The sequence below is a fragment of the Canis aureus genome, chromosome 6 (genome assembly GCF_053574225.1).
Source record: "Canis aureus isolate CA01 chromosome 6, VMU_Caureus_v.1.0, whole genome shotgun sequence".
NCBI lineage: Eukaryota > Metazoa > Chordata > Mammalia > Carnivora > Canidae > Canis > Canis aureus.
The window spans coordinates 1,013,736-1,035,488 of NC_135616.1; the positions used below are offsets into that span (position 1 = coordinate 1,013,736).

General features: G+C 56.0%; 1 protein-coding gene across 7 annotated transcripts in view; it reads left to right on the top strand.

The window, feature by feature from the left end:
• CTIF (cap binding complex dependent translation initiation factor) overlaps positions 1–21,753 on the top strand; it is a 282,695-nt gene that overhangs the window by 98,188 nt on the left and 162,754 nt on the right. For all 7 annotated transcript variants that reach the window (XM_077899773.1, XM_077899775.1, XM_077899779.1 and 4 more), the window contains 3 exons: positions 6,061–6,134; positions 7,227–7,331; positions 11,930–12,005. In XM_077899773.1, coding sequence (XP_077755899.1) covers positions 6,061–6,134; positions 7,227–7,331; positions 11,930–12,005 — 255 coding nt within the window. The remainder of the gene's footprint in view (positions 1–6,060; positions 6,135–7,226; positions 7,332–11,929; positions 12,006–21,753) is intronic.

Below are 21,753 nucleotides of genomic sequence, written 5' to 3' on the forward strand. Positions count from 1 at the left end.
ATTAGATGACTGTTTACCAAAGTAGGTTCTGTGAAACCCTGGTCCTGTGAGGCGGGAGGAATGTTCTGTGGAATAAAGAGGAAGGATGAGGAGGGGTTCTGGCCAGAAGAGTTTGGAAAATACAGCATTCTGCATCGCCACCTACTTGAAGAGTCAACATCCATCCAAGGCCAGTAAAGGCCCTGAGAAATTTAGCAATAAAGCAATTTATCTAACAATCTTAACTCAGTGTATCCCAAACATTTGACGGAGCCTTTTTGAACTTTTTTTGCTCCCCACAAAACCATTTAATATCCAGTGTTTCTAAAAGTGTGTTTCTTGCAGTGCCTGGGTGGCTCAGGGGCTGAGCATCTGCCCTCGGCTCAGGTCATGATCCCGGGGTCCTGGGATTGAGTCTCGTATCAGGCTCCCTGCATGGAGCCTGCTTCTCCCTCTGCCTGTGTCTCTGCCTCTCTGTGTGTCTCATGAATAAATAAGTAAAAACTTTTAAAAATTATAAAAAATAAAAAGCAGAAGTGTTTCGTGGACCACCATAGCTGTTCCTAAATCTAACCTGGCTGTGCTCCTGTCTCCACATGACTGTGCTGCATAGTGACATTTGAGAGCCAGTAGATTTGTGTTTCTAGAACACCACCGGGGAGCTCTGCAGTCAGAGTCGGGAAGCGGTGGACGTGCTGTGGAGTGGGTTCCTGGGGCACAAGCTCTGAGGACACTGCAGAGGTGCAGAGAGGGGGGGTCTTGAGCTGGATCCTATCAGAAACCCAGACTGGGCGCAGGGAGGACATTAGTTCCTCTGAGCCCGGGAAGAGCAGAGTGGTCCAAAGAGGAACAGAATCCCACACCCTAGGCAGCACCCTGCGGCCTCCAAGCCCTCCACACTGACGTTGCTGGTGTGCCCGGGAAGCCAGGCCCAGGCAGCAGCGGCCGAAGCCTGAGGCTGGAGAGAGCAGGGAGTGCCTGGGGACGGGCCAGGCCTAGGCCACCCTCTGCTCTGTCCTTCTGACCTCGCCTCTCATGTGGCTCCTCCATGTGGGAAAATGGGGTAGGGGCGGTTTGGAGAGTGAGTTGGGTCTGGCTTCAGGTGAGACGTTCCAGAAACCAGATTGCCGTCTGCCTGTCCATGGGTCTGTCTGTCTGCAAGCCCCTGCCCCTCTTGGGCTTGTACAGCCTACATGGGCTTATGGGCAAACCCCTCTGTAACCACAGGAGGCCTTGAGGAGCAGGAGGCATGGGTGCATGCACGCATATAGGGAGGATTGCCAGGTTCAAGGACTGGTGTCCAGAACTCCATAAAGGGGGACTCTCCAGACACTTCAAGGGTCTTGACAGGACCTGACGTGCTGCGGCAAGGTGACTCCCCATCGGCTTGGATGCTGCCAGCCCAGGGCTGGGGAACTGGTGGTCTCATTTCCCTGCAGCACCCAGTCACTCGGCCGGGTGAGGCCTGGCCCCTCCAGGCACTGCCTGGACCGCCATCTCAGCATTGACAAGGGGCAGCCAAGGAAGGCTCGGCAGGCGAGGGTCTTTCCTCCCTGGGCTGAGATTTGAAGGAGCTCAATTTTGCTTCCAAGCGCCAGGCAGTGTCTCCAGTGCCTGTTGAGAAACGGCTGCATGCGGTGATTGCGTCCCTGTCACCTTCCACCGCAACGCGCTGAGGAAGTGTCCGATCCTTGTTCTATGCCAGTTACTGTGGCGAGTAGAGCCACCATATGTCGGTCATCCCCTGCGACCAAGACTTTCACTGGGAGCTTCTCCAGCCTTGCCCCCTCACCTGTTAATGGACTTACCTTCCTGCTCTGTTCAACATGGACAGGCCCAACCGCCAGCCCACAGCCCCTGGCACCCGAGGGTCCTCCTGCTTGCTCAGTGCCATCACCTCCTCCAGGGCCACTGAGTGGCGCAGCTCCAGGCCTGCCGTCCACGTTATTCTTCTCCTGGCCATGACCTTCCCATCCCTTTGTCATGGGCATTTTCTCTCCTGCCCACGTTCCTCGCTCTCCAGTGGCCCAGAATCCTGGGTTGGCAAATGGCTCTTGACATCCTCTTCCGTGACTCAGTCTTTCAGACATGACGAGAGCAGCAGGGTTGCCCATCCCCCATGTACAGGCTAGAATCCGCTTGATGGAGGTGCAGGCATTGGAGGCGGGCCTACTGTGAGCCCAGCTTGGCCAGGAAGAGGCCAAGAAAAGGCACAAGAAGAGAAGGCAGCTGTCATCAAGGGGCCTACCCACTCCTGGGGCTCGCGCATGAACCTCAAGGACATTGTGCTAAGTAAAGTCAGTAAAGCACCAAAAGGCTATGATTCCACTTGTGTGAGATGCTCAGAGTGGTGCCAGTCATGGAGCCAGAAAGTAGGAAGGTAGGCGCTGGGGGCCGGGGGTGGGGGGTGGGGGAGGCGAGACAGGGAGTTAGTGGGGGTGGCGTCTACCGTTTCCGTTTTAGAGGGTAAGAAGGGTTCTGAAGATGGACGGTGACAAGGGCTGCATGACAGTGAGAACGGACTTAACACTGCTGAACTGTATGCTTGAAAACGAAGACAGTAAATTTTATGTTACGTGCATTTTATTCCAGGAAAACAGTTTGGCGAAAAAAAACTTACTGGAAGATTTAACTTTTTTATTTATTTGAGAGAGAGAGAGAGTGAGAGTGTGTGGGTTGAGGGAAGGGCAGAGGGAGAGAGGGAGAGAGGGAGTCTCCAGAAGACTCCCCACTGAGCATGAAGCCCGATGCGGGGCTCCAGCTCATGACCCCGACATCATGACACAAGCTAAAACCTCAAGTCGGATGTTTAACCAGCTGAGCTACTTAGGCGCCCCACAATTTAACATTCTTAGAAAGGAACAATGACAAGCAGTGGCCCCCTTAAGCTGAGTTTGTAAGTGCCAGAGTCAGTTGGGTGTTTAAAGGATCAGGGTTCAGGGAAAGGGACTTGGTGCTGCTACCCTGCAGGACAGTGAACTGCACTCTGGGCGAGGTCTTGGACATGTGCTTCAGAAGCAGGATTTATTTATTTGATTTTGTTGTTATTGTTCTTTGACCTTTGCATTCGAGACATCCTACTACCTGTGGGGGCTGGCTCAATTAAGAGAGCTCACGACTCTTGATCTCAGGGCTATGAGTTCAAGCCCCACGTTGGACGTGCAGCCTACTTTAAAAAAAAAAAAAGAATTGTGAAATGTTCACGGGCGATTACATTTGAGGTCGGGGAAGGGTGTGGTGAACGTGCCAGCTCACATCTCAGGAGGCCTGGGGACTGTCTCCTCGTGGGGGCTGATAAGAGTCCCTGGCCTTATGCAATTTCAAAGCTGCATTTGAAGCAAGCCAGGTCCCAGGACTTGGGGGGTGGGGGGACAATGAGGCAATGCAAGAAGGGACGAAGGGGGTGAACTGGAACATGAGCAGCCAGCTGATTCGAGGCCTGTAAATCAGGCCCTAGTGAGTTAGTGATGTCTGCCCCCGGTGGGAGAGGGCTGGTGGCAGCGTGCATGCCAGCCGGAAGAAGCCCATCTCTCAGAGGCCGCCTTACGTGAATACAAGGAATCTCATGTCCGGATTCACTGAGGTCATGAGGCAAGGTCATCATGGCAAGAGGAAAACACAAGCTGGAAGAAGACAGTGAACATTTACTGAAGCTCTGCAGACGCCTCCTAGGCAGTGAGCAAAGAGCCCTGGGGGACCCAGGGAGATGCCTGCCAGCCAGGGTGTCCCATCTGGTGCAGGAAGAGGGGTCCCTACCAGGAGATCGGAGTGGGAACTGCCATCGCTGGACTGTGCTGCCACACGTCAGCCACGTGGGTGGAGGAGCCAAGCCCTGCAGGGTGGGGTCCACCTGCGGGGGGGCAGGGGAGGTGCAGTGTGGGGTCAGGAGGACACTGTCCGTAATGGAAGGGCTCAGGGATGCAGCCTGGGCAGGTGTGGTAGGAAGCCAGCAGGTGCACAGAGCCACCGCGTGGCCCGGTATGGAGAGGCTTACGGCCCCGAGTCAGGGGGGGTGACTCTCAAGAGGATTGTGGGAGCTCTCAGGGGACAGTGGGCGGAGAGAGCCTGTCACTTAGAACCTGGGGCTTCGGGCTGGTCGTGCCACAGGGAGGGGCCAGTCCCAATTTCATTGATGAGGTCACGCACCACCCCCATGTCCCCTCCACCCCCATTTACTGCTCTCTTGCCAGTGTCGGTGAGAGTCCAAGCACTTGCTCCCCCTGCCCCCGCCCCGGGAGGCTGGACCACTCCTCCTGTCTACCAGCCACTGTGCCCCTGTCCCTCCGACTGACTGAAGGCTGAAACGCACCCGCAAACTGCTCCGTGTCCCTGGAAACGAGGTTGTTCCACATGCGGGCCGTGAGCCGGGCCAGCTGGGAATGCTGCAGTGAGGGAGCGGCGCGTGCCGCCCAGCTCTGACCACTGGGACCAAAATGAAGCGACTCTAACCAAACGCAGCCCCCAGATCACAAGGCTTCTTTGTTAAAGAGCTGGCGTCTGGTCAGTGGGAGAGGCAGGGACGGGCTCGTTGAGCCTGGTTCCGGTTCGTTTCTAGTCCCCTGGGGCTTCTTTGTTCAGTAGGCTCTGGGGTGATGTGGGCTGCGGGCTGCAGGTGGGCGGCCACCAGGGAAGATAGCAGGTGGGACCGTTCACGGGCTGGCCCCTGGGGAGGTGCACACGTCACCCTGCACAGCTCAGCGGGTTTTCATAAGCTGAACACATTTATGTAACCCACACGCAGCTCAAGAAACAACACTACCAGCCCCCCAGGGCCCCCCTTCCAGGTGCTATCTGGATTCTTTCTTTACAGATTAATTAGTTGCCTGTTCCTTAACTTTATGTAAAGTTTTAAAAGATTTTATTTATTTATTTGAGAGAGAGAGAGAACGTGAGCAGGGAGGAGGGGTAGGAGAAGCAGACCCTGCTGAGCAGGGTGCCTGGTGCGGGACTCAATCCCAGGACCCTGAGATCATGACCTGAGCCGAAGGCAGACGCTTCACCGACGGAGCCCCCCCGGGGACCCCCTGAGCTTTATATAAGTTGAACCATAGAGTCGGGACTTCTTCACACCTGGGTTCTTGGTTCTACTTTTGTTTGGGGGATTTGCTTACACTGTTATACGTTGTTTTGGTTTGTTCATTCCCCTGCCGTGTACTATTCCAGTACGTGAATAGGCCACAATTTATGTGTCTGCTCTGCTGGTAAAGCATTTCAGTGGTTGCCAGTGTGGCCCTAGCGTGAGGAGTACTGCCCCTGCCTCTGGGCTTCACACCGCTGGTGAACATCTCCGCACATTTCGGTCGTGTCTATACCTGGACGTGACTTCTGGGCCATAAGGCATATGCACATGCCCAGCTGACTGGAGGCAGAAGCATGGTTTTTAAAGGGTGTGATGATGAAGGTGGACCCCAGGGGTCACGAGGGATGGATGGCGTCAGGAGCCAAGGCAAGTTGCTGGAGAACATGGGGGGATCAGCAGCCAAAGGGCAGAGAAGCCAAATTCTAGAAACTGGATGGAATAAAGTGCTTTCTTCCTATGGGATACATCATGTAGGGAATGTTGGAGGACGAGGACTGGAGAGGGTGACTTAGAGAATTTAATCACTAATATAGCCATGGTCAGTAGGGGCTTTTCAGTGCTGCCTGGTGTGGGGAAGTGGGGGCCCAACTCCAGAGGAAGTCAGCCCCTCGATGCGGGCCTGCCTCTGTGCCGGGAAGAGGCCGCTGCCGTCGGGCTGGTGGTGGTGGCAACAGCTCACTAGTGTGGAGGCTTTGAGGACAGGGCTGGGGGCAGCAGAGACTCAGGCTATTTCTCCACCTGACTGCACAGTTGTCAGACGCCACCCAAGTGAGGGTCCGTGCCCGGGGAGAGGCCAGGGGTCCTTGTGACTCCTACTGGGTGCCCTAGCCAGGCTGCTCACTCCAGCAGCTTGCTCCAGCCTACAGGCTGCCCAGAATAACCAACCGAGGGGAGAGACCGGAGGCCTCTGCAGCGCTCTCTGGGAATGAGCCTTTGCCTGCTTGTCCTCAGTGCCCGGACCAAGCAAATAACGCCACCCTTTCATTTCCCGTCTTTTCCAGAACGGCAGCAAAGACAACTCTCTGGACATGCTGGGCACGGATATCTGGGCTGCCAACACCTTTGATTACTTCAGGTAATCCCTCTTGTGCGTGGCGTATGCCTCTGGCTGTCTTGTCCTTACAGAAGCCCTGCGGGGTCTTTGGAAATTGAGTAAACGTGGAGCATTCGCTGGTCAGGAAGTGGAGGAAGACAGAAAGGGGGTGAAGTAGAAGGGACGAGGCTGCTGAGGAAGGAGATGAGAGAGAGAGGAGAAGATTGAAGGCAGGGAAATGAGGGGGGAGCATCCAAGGGAGAGAGAGTAAGACAAGGAGGAGGAGTCTGAGAGAGGGTTGAGGGGAAGAGAAGCCCGGTGCTAACAGGCGGCCGGGGAGAGGGTGGGAAGGCAGAGGGTGGCCTGGTGGTTGGAAGAGCAGAGAAGGGGCTGTGGTGGCCAGTCAGTGACTGCGGCTCCTCCCCCCAGCCTGGGGTCATAGGCACTGCGGGGGGGGGGGGGGGGGGGGCTGCAGAGGAGAGGCCTGGAGGAAGGAGGGGTTGTCAGCGGTTCGGACTCTGGGAGGTTCCTGATGGGCCGGGGTGGAAGGAGAGGTAGTGGCCAGGGTCACGTCAGTGTGTGGGGCTGGTGCCCCCGACAGGTCTGCCAACGGGGCCGAGCGTGTGTTCACTCCCCTGGGGAGAGATGGCTCCGGGCTCCGGTGGCCGCGGCCCTGAGCTGTGCTCGCCCGGCCGTGGAGCTGGCGGACGCCGGGGGGCTCCAGCCGCAGCGCCGGCCCGGGAGGGAAGCACGCCGGGCTCCGGGCCCGGGACTCGTGGCACCGGCCTCCTGTCCCGCTGACTGGCCGCCTCGCCCTCAGAGCTGCCTCAGAAGCTTCTCTGACAGGTTCCGGGCCCCTTCTCCTGCCGCCGTCCTCAAAGGCGGGTGTGAAAGCCGACGGCGTGCTTTGGGGGGGCACCGTAGAGGGGGCAACAAAGCAACACGTGTGTTTAGGGACACGCGTCATTGGGCAGCAGCGTTGAGGAGCGGTGAGGGCCTCGCAGCAGCCTCTCACCCCCTGGCCTTGACCCTGCCCTTGGCCGGGTGCCCCCCCCCCCCCCCCCCCCCCGTGTCCCCGTGTCCCCGCTGGGCAGCCCCCCTCACCTCACTGCCTCGTCTTTTCTCACCCTCTAGTGGTGCCACCTGGGACCTGCAGCCCGAAAAGCTGGACTTCACCCAGTTCCACCGGAAGCTGAGACACACGCCCAAGCAGCCCCTGCCGCACATCGACCGGGAAGGGTAAGCGGCGGCCGTGGCCGTGGCCGTGACCGGGCCGCGCGGGGGTAGGCGGCTCCGAGGGCACCGGCGCTGCTGCCCAGAGAGGCGCTCCGCCGAGAAGCGCAGGCAGGCTCCCTGGCCTCCCCCCGGGACCGCTCCCCTTCCCTGCTTGTCCGCCATCTGGCGCCACGGGCCTCCCCACATCTGGTCAGGGCCGCTTGGAGACTTGTCGGAACACCTGGAGCAGCGCCCTGAACTCGGGACCAGGAGGTCTGGGGTGGGGCCTGAACGTGCATTCCTGAAGAGTTCCCGGGGGTGCCGGTGCTGTTGGTCCCGGGGCCCCACCTGGAGAACTGCTAGTGTAGTGTCGGGCTGTCTCCTCCTCTGCTTTTTTCACATGTCGGCATCGCCTTCTTCTCTCCACAATGTGTCCGGGCCTGGGCTGACCTCAGGACAGCAGGGTGGCCGACACAGGGGTTTGGGTGGGGTTTTTTTCCGTTCTCTGTTTTATAAACCCGGACTGAGTCCAGGCAGGGCTGGTGTGTCCCCGGTGGGGGTCAGCATCCTCTGACACAGAGAGGCTGTGACTGTGGAATCCAGATGGCCCACAGCTGGTGAGAATGACGGCTGTGGTCCGGGTAGGGGTCTGGAAGATGAGGCGAGAGCCTGCAGGCTGGGATGCACTAGCGAGGGGCCAGGACCCGGTGCTTCCGCCCACACCCAGCACAGACTCCGGGTTCCCAGCACGCGCGTGGCCCCCTGGAGCAGGATTGCTAAGAGTCCTGGGGACATTGCGTCTTCCTTCCTCTGGCTTCTTCCTTTTGCACCTCACTGGGGCTCCCTTCATGGGAAAGGGGAGCAGGGCAGGGTGCAGATATGAGGCTGGCTGTCTCTGGCAAGTTCTAACCCTTCAATCCCACAGTGGGGTCCCCTGTCAAGTAGCCCCCTCCCTCAGGTTCCTTAGGTGTTTTTGCAAAAGTTGCCTCATTAACATAAAAACAGACCCCTTGATCTCTGTCATTGCTTAGGAAATTCCAAGGAATTTAGGACTTCTGCACCAAGACTGGGGACAAAGACCAGATATACCTGTATAAATCACAGTGCCATACATGGCAATTCCACATCTTAGATTTTTGAGGAACTGCCCAACTATTTTCCGCAGGGGCTGAATAATTTGAATTCCCACCAGCAATGTACAGGGCTTGCAATTTTTGCACGTCTTTTGCTGACACTTATTGTGCTCCCTTTTTTTTTTATTATGTTGATGGCTTTCACTTGTCGTGTGCCCCCCCCCGCCCCCACCATTAAACGTCACTGCCTCTCACCTGCTGCCCACCCCACTCTGACCACCCTGTCACACACACACACACACACACACACACACACACAGTAGTAGTGAAATGAGCACCAGCCCAGGAAGGGAGATGTTCTGGTCTCTAGTTCAAGGATGAGAGAAATGCATCTGCGAGAGGCCAACTAGCTTGCCCAAGTAGAAGAGCCATGATGTGAGGCCTTTTCAAGCCATCCACACACCGGAGCACCTGTGGATCAGCTTAACCCCTTCAACTTTCATGCAAAATCATCTGCTTGTGTGAATTTTTCTGGGGAGAGGCAGTGCATCACTTGGCTCATACTCTCCGAGGGCCCCCAGCCTCTCAGCACGGCTCCTTTCCCCACTGTCTGGCCTGTGTGGGTTCCATCAGAACTCCCCAGTCGTGTTTTGCTTACAGAGGGGAGCCAGCCTGCATGGAGGCGCCCTATTAGATTGAGGTAGAGCAGGGGGGGCAGGACTCAGCATCCCTGTTCCTGGCAGATCCCGGGTGTCAGTCCAGTGGCCACCTGTGGGCAAGGCAGAGGCTGTGTCGCCCTTGGAGCCCAGCCGCCCAGTGTGTCCCTCAGAAGCAGGGTCCCCCGTGGTTGCCAAGGCGCCCCGCAGCCCATGTTGCCATGGAGGGACAGAAATCAGAGAAGGCGGTTGCCGTGGAAACCCTGGCAGCAGCAGTGACTCAGCCGGTCTGTGGCAACCTTCTGCCCTCCTAACCTGGGGGCCCTCCAGGCAGCTGCCAACCCCAGCCGGCTGGGTCTGGGGGGACAGCACCGTCCCTGGACACAGCCCCCCATGCCCTTGTAGGCTGCTGAGGGGCGATGGGAGGCTGTGCCCAGGCTGGGCCGGGCTGCTGTCTAGCATGTGCTTGGAGCTCAGGGTGGCCAGGAGTCCTTCTGTGGGGTACATGACCCGGGGACAGGGTGTCAGCCATCCCAATCAGCCGGGTCCCCAGCTTCCTCCCCTCCCGCTGCCCCTGCAGATGACCCAGATGTGAGCCTCTGGTACCTTCACCAACCAGCCTGCACTTCAAAGATAGTTGGATGTTTCTAGACCTTTCTTTGTCTCCTTATCTGCAGGCAGCCCAGCATATCACATGGGTGGGGGTGGAGGGGGCGTGCCCATCACACCTTCCTTACTCCCCTCCCACCCTGGCCTTCTAGCACCATCTTGCCCCCTGGCCACCCTCGCCTCCCCCGCCCCCTCTGCCGGGCAGGCTCGTTGAGGTCCATGGCCACAGACTCGGGCTTAGCTTCAGGCCATTGCCCTGTTGCCCTCTGCCCCAGACACATTCCCCCAGGTTCTCCGCTTGACCAGCTCATGACCCACCTCCCTCCCTCTGCCTCAGACCCTCTGGATGCCTCTGGGCAGCATTCCTCTGGGTTCCTGTGCTGCCCGGTCTATGCCTGTGCTGCCCGGTCTATGCATGGTTTATGCCGGGGCCCAGCCCTGGCCGGAGCCCACACTAGAGCACTTGTCAGCCAGGGGCAAGGACGCGGCCTCCTACCCTCTTCTGCCCACCCCAGCCCTGCTGGGGTTTGCAGCCACTGCGGCCCCTCCACCTGGAAGGCTTTCGTGACATCTGTCACATGCTGCCCCAACCCCCCAACAGTGATTATTGCTCACTGCCCTTAGATGAGGATTTGCTTCCCAAGAGCTGTGAGTGGTGGAGGGTGGGAACTAGGCTGGGTTCATTTTCCATGATTCCCAGGGAGGTGGACAGGGCCAAAAACACAAGAGATGCCCTGCAAATACTGAACCAATAAATGCTCTGGAATTTCAGAGTTGCGTTAATTCTGCGGCTGGAAAATGCTACAGCCCTCATGCCAAGTGGCCCTCAAGGTGCCGGGGTCCCTAATGATAACACTGAGCAGTGGTCACTAACTAATCTATCCTGGGCCTGTTCCAAGTGCTCACCTCATATTATTTAAAACTCACCAAACCTAAGGAGGGAGGAGCATTATTATCTTCCCTTGGCAGTTGATGAGAACTAGGAAGCACAGAAATGAGTAACCTGCATGGGCCGGGGCGGCTCCAGAGTCTAGGCTCTCTCTTTTGTTTTTAAAGATTTTATTTATTTATTCATGAGAGACAAAGAGAGAGGCAGAGACACAGGCAGAGGGAGAAGCAGGCTCCCTGCGGGGACCCCGACGTGGGACTCCATCCTGGACCCTGGGGTCACGACCTGATCCGAAGGCAGACGCTCCACCGCTGAGCCACCCAGGTGCCCTGACTTAATGTCTCTGTGCCTGTGTTCTTCCTCCAGCAGCAGCCATAGCAGTAGCAGGAAAATAGTAGCAAAAACAGTAATAGTAGCAATACAGCTATAAACAGTATTAGGAGCAGTAGCCCTGGTGGTAATAATATACTTACCATATTATTTATCTTATTATAACTTGATGTCATTATTACCCATATTTACCATAACAATACGCTTACCATTAAATATGGTATGTAAATATGGGTGTGTATGGGGGGTGCACATGTGCCGGGCATGGTTCTAAGCACTTCAATAACTGACTTAATCCTCCTGCCACCTTAGATACCACTAATGATCCCCATTTTACAAATGGGGAAACTGAGGTCCAGAGAAGTTAAGTGACTTGCCTAGGGTCACCCAGTTAGTAAGGGCTGCAGCTGGGGTTCCAGCCCGGCAGTCTGGTTCCAGAGTCTGCACCTTTAGCATGCAGAAGACAGGGGTGCTTGATTGACAGCTGAGGTCGGCATCTGTGGCCTGAGCATAGGCCTGCCCACATAGGGCATGAAGACAGCACCAGCATCCCAATGGGCTTGCTGGACTGGCCCAGAAGCGGGCCATGGAAGGAGAAATCCCTGTGGTGGGCCTGTGCGACCTCAAGAAAGTTGCCTGGTCATTGTCCCTTTGGTCTACTGCGTTAGGTGATGGGCCTTTGGAGGAGCTGTGACGGTTTTGGGGGTATTCTACAGCAAGGAGCTTAGCGTCTTTGCCTGGAAGGGTCAAGGGGAGCTCAGGTCCCTTGTTACTTCCCTGGGGGCTGGATGTAACCCTAGTGCTCCCTGCACCTGGACTGGTCCTAGCATTCCCGCCTGCACTACATCCTTCATTCTCAAGGCAGGGCCTGTGTTGCCAGGCGGGGGAAGGAGGGCACGCGTCTCCGGGGCTGTTCCTTCTGGGTGGGACAGACTGACCCTGGAGGCCTTGAGGAGGCAGGGCCAGGTGGTCTCCTCACTGTCCCTGCTCTCCCTGCTTGCTGGGCTGGGATAAGACACACGAACATGCCAACTTTTCAGTGCCTTTCTATCTTTTCTGGTGCAGGTGTGGAAAGGGGAAGCTAGAAGATGGGGATGGGATCAACCTGAATGACATCGAGAAGGTCCTCCCAGCCTGGCAGGTAGGTGCAGGAGCACAGTCTCCAACTGCCTCCAGCCGGATCCTGATCCTCTGCCTGGGCAGTGCATACACACTCCTTTGGCCTGTTGCTCAGACAAGGTGCAGCTGGATTTACCGCAGTGGTAGGTGGGCAGGACTGGACACCTGCTGAGGTCCAGGGTGTCCCACTGTGATGTGTGCGACAGCCCACTCTCAGCTATGCTGTGGGCATTGGTGGCAGGCCTGACATCCCCCAGAATTGAAATGGGGCCATTCTCTGGCAACTCCAAGTACTTGGAAGTTTCTTTATCCCTTGACCTGTAATCTCTGCAGGTGCAGTGTCCTGCTGTGTGTTCCAGTGGGACTGCTGGGATTTCCAATGTGGTCGGGGCTATTTTTAGGCTTTTGAGAAGTGGAGTTAATCCTACATCTCCAGGTATCTGCTGTGCTTGCTGATTTTGCCATCGATTGGGCTTCTTTCCCTGAATTGAGCCAGGCTCTGGGACCACAGGAGCCACTCAGCAAAGAGACAGCAAATCTGCATCTCTAGATGCTTCTGGTGCTGGTTATCAGGCAGAAACAGCAGGAATCTAGCTGCATCCGGGTATGGGGTTGGGGCCTGCGGCAGCAGAGTGAGAGCCAGTCTCCCAGATGGCTGAGCCCTGCCCTGCCAGTGAGACCTGCCACCAGTCACCATGTCAGCCTTTCCTTCTCTCCTGAAACTCATGCCACATCAACTGCATCCATTCGCTTCCTGCTCCCTTTTTTGTGTGCTTTTCCCATTTTGTGGGTGCAGTTATCATGTCTTGGGCCCATTTTTTTTTTAAGATCTTATTTATTCCTGAGAGACACAAAGAGAGAGGCAGAGACAGAGGCAGAGGGAGATGTAGGCTCCATGCAGGGAGCCCAATGTGGGACTCGATCCCGGGACTCCAGGATCACACCCTGGGCTGAAGGCGGCGCTAAACCACCAGGCTACCCAGGCATCCCCCTCAGGCCCATTAATGAGAGACAAGCCAATGTAAGTCAAGGCCTCAGTAATCTGAAGAGGATACACCTTGGGCTGGTGTTTCTTTGTTTCCTCCATTTGGGGTTTATTGAGTTTCTTGGATCTGTACATTTATGGTTTTCATCAAATTTGGAAAAATTTCAGCCATTGCCACCACCACCCCCTACTCCACCCACTGGGATTCTAATTATGTCTTCTGTTTATCTTCATATTTTCCAATGGCTCACCAAACTCTGCCTTTTTTTTTTTTTTTTTTAAGTCTTTCTTCTTTAAAGTGTGCTCCATGCTCCATTTTGGATAGTTTCCATTGCTGTGTCTTCAGGCTCACTAGTCTTTTCTTGCAAAGTCTAGCCTACCATTAATCCCGTCCAGTGTAGTTTGCATTTCGGATGTGTTACTGTTCGTGTCTAAAAGTTTAGTTTGGATCTTTTTTCCTCTCTCTTCCATTTTTCTCTTCTTTATGCCTATGCTTTCCTCAATCTTCTTGAGCATCTGGAATATATTTATAATACCTGTGTTAAGGTTCTTCTGTACTAATTCTGTCATCTATGTCATTTCAGTGTCTGCTTTTTTATATATAAGATTTTATTTATTCATTCATGATAGACATAGAATGAGAGAGATAGAGAGAGAGGCAGAGACACAGGCAGAGGGAGAAGCAGGCTCCATGCCAGGAGCCCGATGCGGAACTCGATCCCGGGACCCCAGGATCACACCCTGGGCCAAAGGCAGGTGCTAAACTGCTGAGCCACCCAGGGATCCCTCAGTGTCTGCTTTTATTTGTTGATTTCTGTCCTGGACATCAGCCATATTTTTCTGTGTGCACCTGGTGATGTTAGATTAGGTGCCAGGTATTAGGAATATTACATTGTTGGATGCTGGATTTTTGTTGCTATTCACTTAAATATTTGGGGCATTGTTCTACACAGTTAATTGGCTTCAAAAAAAGTTTGATGTTTTCAAGGCTTGCTTTTAAAGCCTTGTTAGGCAGAAGTCCTCTAGTCTAGGACATATTTTGCTCCACTACTGAGTCAATACCCTTCTGCGATTGCTTCCCAATGGAAGTGTTTCTACCTCATCCACTGGGAACACAGACTATTTCTAGCCCTGCATGATCTCAAGGGGTTGTTCTGTTCATTCCTTTTCAGGAAGCTTTCTCCTGGCCCTGGAAGTTTCCTCACACACACGCACAAATTAGTGCTCAGAGACTCGAGGATCTGCAGATTTCTGAATTTCTCCTCTCTGGTGCTCTGCCTTGCAAATTCTAGTTGCTTGGACTCCCTGAATTTTGAACTCTGCCCTCTTAACTCATTGACACCCCTTGGCTCTGCATAGACTACTCTCCCTGGAAATTCTCTTCCAGGCAGCAGACTGGGGCACATATAAGGCTTACCTGGTTACAAAGGGAAAAGTGTGACCTTCTGGCGGAGAAACCTGGCAGACTCTAATTTGACCATGTGATTGAGGTTACCATCCTTAGCGACAGGATGGGTGGCCGCCATGTGCTGTCTGGTGTGCTGCATAGAGAAAACCCAACATCGTTTCTGGGGGGTTTCCTGCTAAGAAAGCACAGCCTGAGTCTGGTCATTAGAAACAAATGTAAGAAAAAAAAAAAAAGAAACAAATGTAAGGACCATTTCCCTAAAATGGCTTGCATATGAAAGACAGGAAAAGACTGGGGAATCTTCCAATTAATCTGGAAGGAACTAAAGAGGCTAAATGCCACATGTGTTATTTGCTGAGATCCCGGACCAGAAGACTTTGTCGGGCAGTTGGAGAACATGAGTGGGGTCAGTGGGTGGGGCGGTAGTGTTGCCTGGGTGTCAGTGTCCTGATTCAAAGGGCTGTATGATGGATTTATAGGCAAATGTCCTTGTTTTTGAGAAATACACACTAGAGTATTTGAGGGATATGGGGCTTGTGTCTGCAGCCCATCCTCAAAAGTTTAGATAAACTAGATGGGATGCAGAGCAAATGTGGTAAGTATTAACAGTCAGAGAATCTGGGTGAGGGGCACAGGGAAGTTCTTTTACTGTCCTTACAACTTTCCTCTATGTTTGAGAGAAAAAAGAATCAATATTCTCAGCCACGGTGTGTGGCTCATAAGCATGGGGTATCAGTGCCTGAAATTTCCTCTGAGCTGGATCTGTATTAGATTATCACCACTAATGTAAAGCTAGCTTTGATGCAAAAGATACAGAAAGGATAAAGTACTCAGAAATTATGATTTTATTGCTCCATTCCTAAATGCCGATAGCATTCATTATTGATAGAAAAAAATACAGTTGAGAGACCCAGATCCAGGTGAAGATCCAGCTTCCCCCTGCCCTAGGTAAGGTGTTGACCCCTTGGTGGCCATTGAGCCAGAAGCCTGGGACATCCTGGCCAGAAAGGGAGCAGGTCTGACCACTTTCTCCTATTTGACATCTGTCTCCCAGCTCCCTGGGGAGCAGAGCAGAGTGAAGGGCCTTTCGTTTCTGCTCCAAGAGCAGGGAAGGCTGGGCCCCTGCCTAGGGGGAGGCAGCAAAGTTCAGGGGGTAAGGGCTTCATGTCCGGACCCCAGACGTGGCCCTGATACTGCCTAAGCAAGAAATCAGGCTAATTACTTATCCTCGCTCTGCCTTAGTTTCCTTCTATGTAAAATGAAGGTGACGGCAGTACCTACTTCATTAGGGGTGTTGGCGAAGACTGAATACCTGAGTTCATGTGAAGCATTGAGAACCATGCCTGGTGCGTGGCAGGTGCTCCCCCACTCTGGTGGTGGATGCCCATAGCTGGGTTAGGAGGTGGGAGAGAGCATTCCCCTGTACCCCACCCCACTCTGTGCACTTTTCCTAAGTGACATCCCAGGTAGTGCAGAAAGTTTGCAGTAGAAGTCAGGAGAATCAAGCTGTGGGCTTCTGCCCCAGAAGTGCTCTGTGACCTCCTTTCCATGGGCCTCAGTTTACTCATCAGTAAAATGCCTCAGTTGGAGGCAGTTGGACTAGATCACAGGTTTGTAAACTGTGAAGCTTTTGGGTTCTTCAGAGGTGCCTTGGGAGTGCTAGTAGGGGTGGGGAACAGGGAGGCTGGGGAAACAGACATGGGGGCCCCTACTTGGGCTTACCCAGAACTGCTCTGCTGGTGTTGCTAAGTCAGCCTACTGTGAATTATTTCATTTGAGGAAATGGTTCTACTACTAAACACATTGTGAGGATCATCAGGCCAAGGCCCCCCTCAGGTTGCATATTCCACATTTTCTCTCTCTTCCAGGAACCATAAATCAGCAAGCACTCCCATTCTCTGGGGTCACATGTGACCTTAAACTCTTAGGGGCTGCTGGCAGTGGAGGCTTCACCTCTCTCCACTCAGCATGCCACTCACATGCACACATGCCACTTTGAATCAGCTTTGCCCCCAGAAAACCACCAGCAGATAAGTCCCTAAATCCATGGTACACATCAGATCTGCCTGGGAAGCTTTGAAATCTACAGCAATCTAGTCTGACCCTTGACCTGACATGGGAATTATCTACTGGTGCATAATAAATAGCTCAACATCTAGCAGCTTAAAAAACATTTAGCATCACACATACTCTCAGAGGGTCAGGAATCTAGGAAGAGCTTGGCTGGGGTTCTGGCTCAGGGAGGCTCTCCTGCAGTTGTAGTCAGGCTGCTGACCGGGGCTGCAGCCATCTGAAGGCTAGACTGTGGCTGGAGGGCCTCCTTCCACCACCGCCCCTCCCATGGCTCCCTCAGTTCCACCTTGCTTGTTGGCAGAAGATGCCATGCCGGCCTCTTCATAAACTGCTTGAGCATCCTCCCAACATGGTAGCAGGCTTCCTCCAAAGCAAGTGATCTGATTGAGAGAGAGAGAGAGAGAATGATAAGAGGGAGAGCATCCAACATAGAAGTCTCGATCTTGTATAACATAATCTCAGAAGCAACATGCTGGCACTCTACCACATGCCATACCAGGTATAGTGTGCAGAAGGGACCACAAAAAGGCACGGCTGTCAGGAGGCAGGGATTGTCGGGGCTAGTGACCACACCCACTGGACCATACCCAGGAATCTATATTTTTTTAAAGCATCACAGAACATTCTGCAATTTTATCAAAATCATCCATAAGAGTTGGAATCCCAGCGTTCTAGCTGGTAATGCTCATGACACCTCTCCTTGGGTATTAGTACTTCATCTGGGTACCATTAGGGCAGAGCTGACAGGCTTCCTGATCCCAAAGCACAGCTGTGGTGGTAGAATTTGAGGCCCCTAGGAGAGCCCATTGGGATGATTTTTCTGAGTTCTCCCAGCAATCTTCAGAGCCCCTCACAGATGGGACTGGCTGGCCGGCTGAGTTGCCCAGCTTCGGGTCCTCAGGGTCACCTAGCCTAGTTAGTGGCATTTGGGTTGGAACAAGTCTTGATCAGATGAAGCTGCCCGATGCACTGTGGGACAGTCAGTGTTCCCCACCTCAGCCACTGAACGCGGGTGGCTGGGGAGGGTAAGCAGCCATGGTGACCTCCTAAAGTGGTCCTAAATACACTGAGGACGTGCTGTGCACCCAGGCGAAGACCACTGGAGGGGAAAGCCCACACAGAGCCCAGGGACCCCCAGCCCTCCCACTGAGTCTCGGGCCTGAGCGGAGATGAGCCAGCTCCGTACGCCGTCTTCGACAGAAGTTAGAGTTTGAGGAGGAGAAAGAAGCCCCTCTCGTTACCCACAGTTAACTCAACCCATCGGCTGTTAAGTGGTTAACCAGTAGTTAACTGCATCTGAAGTTTCACTTCCCTCGGTCTCAGTTACCTGAGGCCAACTGAGGTGCAGGACCCACCATCAGAAGGTTTGTGTCGTCTGGCACGCGTCCCAGCGCCCACGTCACTCACCTCACGTCCCGCCTCACACAGGCATTTTACCACCTCCTGTCCTCTCAAGAAGGGCGAGACTTAGAGAGAGGCCGCATTCCCATGACTTTTATTACAGTACAGCAGTTTTTGTTGTTATGAATCTCTTACTGTGCCTGATTTATAAATGAAACTTTGTGGTAGTGTGTATGCCAGAAAGATAGAGTGGGGGGGCGGGGTCAGTGCTATCTGGGTTTCAAGGCTTTTAAAGGTACCCACTGGGGTCTCGGAACATGTCCCCCGAGGATAAGGAGACTGTCGTGTTGCCTCCCCTCCCCTACTGGGAGGCGAAGAGGGAGGACAGGAGGATGAGGGGTGAGACTGGCCCGAGGCTCAATGCCCACCTGCCCACCATTTCCTGGACCCAGAGGAAGAGAAGCATTGAAGCTGCAGCCCGCTCTGTCTCCCCACCCCACAGAGCTCCAGGGTGCCATCCCTGACCCTTTTCCTACCATTGTTTAGACTCCTCAGCATCCAGGAGCCTTTGTGATTTGCCCCAGCCCCGCTGAGCCTTGCCCAGGTCAGAGTCCCTATAGGGTGAGGTGTGGGCCCTGTGCCTGCAGACGTGCTGCTCCGGAAGCTGTTCTCTGGGACTTGAATGAATGGCCGAGTATGGAGCAGATGACCCCAGTGGCCCTCTGAGGTAATGCCTACTGTAGACTTCCAGAGAGCTCTGGCTTCTCTCACTGGCAGTTGCACGTAGGGTACATGGCACAGTGAGTGGTCCTCGGTTGGAGTGCCTCAGCAGGTCAGATACTGTCAGCCGGGTACGTGGCCAAACTCCCCTCCAGTCAGAGCCGAGGACCCTAGCCCTGATGGCCCTGCCTGCTTCTATCTCCACCGTGGGATCCTCGGGGACCCCTATTTCTGGGCCTGCTGGGGCCAAGTCCCAGGGAGCACCCAAGGCCCCGGGAACAGGGCAGACAGGCGCCCATGTCTGCCGCGTATAGTTCTTTCCCCGTAAAAGGGATTTAGTTGGTTAATAGGGGCTGATGCCGGGGATACTGGCTGTCCCCAAGGTCCACCCACCTATAGTGGTCACTGAGGGGGTGGGCAATAGCCAGCAGCCACATCTTGGCATCCACGGACACTTGGCAGCATCCAGGGAGCTACAGCTGGCACTGCTGATGTGGGGAGGGCAGCTGAGGCTCTGAGCGCGTGACAGGGACTTGGGGCCCATTGGTCACAGTTCCAGGCAGTGAAGCCATGGGGCCAGGCAGAGGCTGAGACCTGCACAGTTGGTCCTAGAATGGAGTCCTGGGGCGGTGGCGGGGGGGGGGGGGGTTCCCGCCTGCATTTCGGGCATCTGTGCTGGGAGCTGCATGCGGGTGGGATGGGGCTAGCCCTGCGGAGGCAGTGATGCGGTCACTGCAGTCCTCCCGGCTGTTAGCTGCCGCCGCAGAGGCCGCACAGGGACACTGGCTGCACCGCGATCAGCTCCCACTAGAGGACACCAGCGCACCGCCCTGGAGGCTCCTCAGCCTGGCGTTTGCAGTCACAAGTCCCTAGTCCCCAGCAGCCAAAGTTGAGATGCTCAACATGCAAAATGTCAAAAACCACCCGGGCCGATGCCGAGGCCCTTCCTTGCCAGAACAAGGGACAGGATGGGGTGGTAAAGGAGGTGGTCACCAGAGTGTAGGGACGCACATGGCCCAAAATGTGCCCAGCCTTGTGAAGGCCCGACCTGCCTCTGGGGTCCCCCAACGCCCCCGGGAACACGTGGCTGCTCCGAGGAAGGCACACGCCCTGAAGTCTCTACTGCTGCCAGGACAAGGAGGGTGCCTCCCCGGGGAGTGAGGGGGGTGCAGCAGCGTTCCCTGACCTGAGCCTGCAGGGGTGGGGGGTGCCTACCCGTGTGGGGCCTGGGGCCTTCTAGAGCTCGGCCACCTGCCCCTGGCAGGAGAACAGGTGCTGGCAGGCTGTGTGAGGGCAAAGTGGAGCTCCATCATCCGGGCCTCAGGAAACTTGACTGAATCCACGGTGAGGGCAAGGGAGTGATTGAATAGGCCGGAGATCACTGCCCTGACGCCCCCCAGGCTCGGGCCCCTTGAGGTGCGCTGGCTCTCTGCTGCCCCTCCACCCCGCACAGCCCCAGGGTGCCGCAGCCCGAGGCGGCCTCCGCCCCCCAGCGGCCCTGGGTGCTTCTGTGTCCCGCACCCAACCCGGCCCCTGGTCTTGGATTATCCTGCGCCGGGCCCGAGGCTTCCCATCAGGACGTGTTGCCATCATTTTTCTTGAATTCTGTCAGACGGATGTGCTGTCCAGGCCGTGGGTGGGACGCTAGGACCCGCGTGACTCCACTGGTTTCCCTCCTACCTTTCTGTGCAGGGACCCGGTTGCTGGGGTGATCCTCTGCCACCTGACCAGGTTTAGGAGCAGGTAACCTACAGTCCCCGCGGGCGGCCTGGCGCAGGGCCGAGCACCAGCCCCACTGTGGACAGTCGGATGTGGGGCTTCACGCGGGCGCCGCCACTGCCACCGAGGGGCCCTGCAGAACCCGGGGGGTGCAGCGGAGCACCCACGGCGGCGTCTTCCCCGGGGCCCACAGAGGGGTCAGGCCCGCTAAGGCCTGGGTGAGGCGCTAAGGGGAGCACCCCGTGCCCCACTGCTGGGCCCCCAAATAAGGACAGGATGAGAGTCTCTCCCGCCTCAATCTGTTGCTCTGAGGGGCAAGGGAGCTTTCAGAATGAGAATCCCTGCTCTCCTGAGTGGAGACCAGGGCTCTCCCCACCACCCCCTCTCCCAGCCTCCACCCTCCACCCCCCTCCATCCTCCACCCCCCTCCCCGGGCCTCCACCCCCTCCCCGGCCTCACCCCCACCACCCCAGCTTCACCCCTCCCCCGGCCTCACCCCCCTCCCCCGGCCTCCTCCCTCCTCCTCCCCCGGCCTCCACCCCCTCCCCGGCCTCACCCCCCTCCCCACCTCGCCTCCTCCCTCTCCGCCTACCCCCTTCCCCATCGCCTGGAGGAACGCAGGTGGCACCCCAGGAGCGGCACCTGTTTCTTCAGCAGGGGGCGCTGTGCCGCCTGGACCCGGGCTGGCGAGCTGCGAGCCACGGTTCGCCGCAGGTTCCCAGCCCTCCACGCAGGAGGGAGAGACTATTGTTCCCTAGAGCTGTGCCAGCTCTGTCGCTAAGACTTCTGGAAACTTCTAGGATATGCTAACTCACAGGCATAAGGGTTATTAAAATAACCCAAGCTGCTGAGGGACAGTCGCATGCAAAGCAAGGCCGGCCTGGAACCCCGGGCCGTCACCATCCCCAAACACTGGCCCCCGTCGGTCTCAGGGTGGTCGGCTCTGACCCGCTCACTGCGCCCCGTAATGCGCGAGCACCTTTCTGGGCACAGCGTGGTCTCGGCCTCCTTCCCCGGGGACCGACCGTGGGCTTCTCCCCGTCCCCTCCGAGAGCACCAGCCAACTGTCCCGGCCCGGCAGCCGCACCGCCGCCGCTCGCCAGGGCCTCCCCGCACATTGTCCTGGCACTGGCTTGTCTCTGGCCAGATGTCACCTGCTCGCTCGGCCTTGGGCCTTGGAACACAGCGTGCCCCCCCTTGATCCTTCCCCACAGCGCTCATCGTGCGTTTGCTGTCTTTATTCCCGGGTCTGCATTCTGCACCGCAGCGTGAGCTCCACCTGGGCACATGCACATGTTCATTAAATACGTGGCAGATGACAGATGATGCAATGAGCCCGCCGGTTCCCGAGGGACGTATCCCCAGCACCCCAGTCCGGAGCCTGGGCCCCCTCCCCAGGGGCTCAAGCGCTGTCAGAGCTCGGGCCGGCTACCATCCTCTCCAGCTCGCCTCCCGGCCCCATAAAGTAGAGGTACTACTATTATGGCCTTGAGAGACCTTAAGGCAAATGAGAGAGCAGAGATC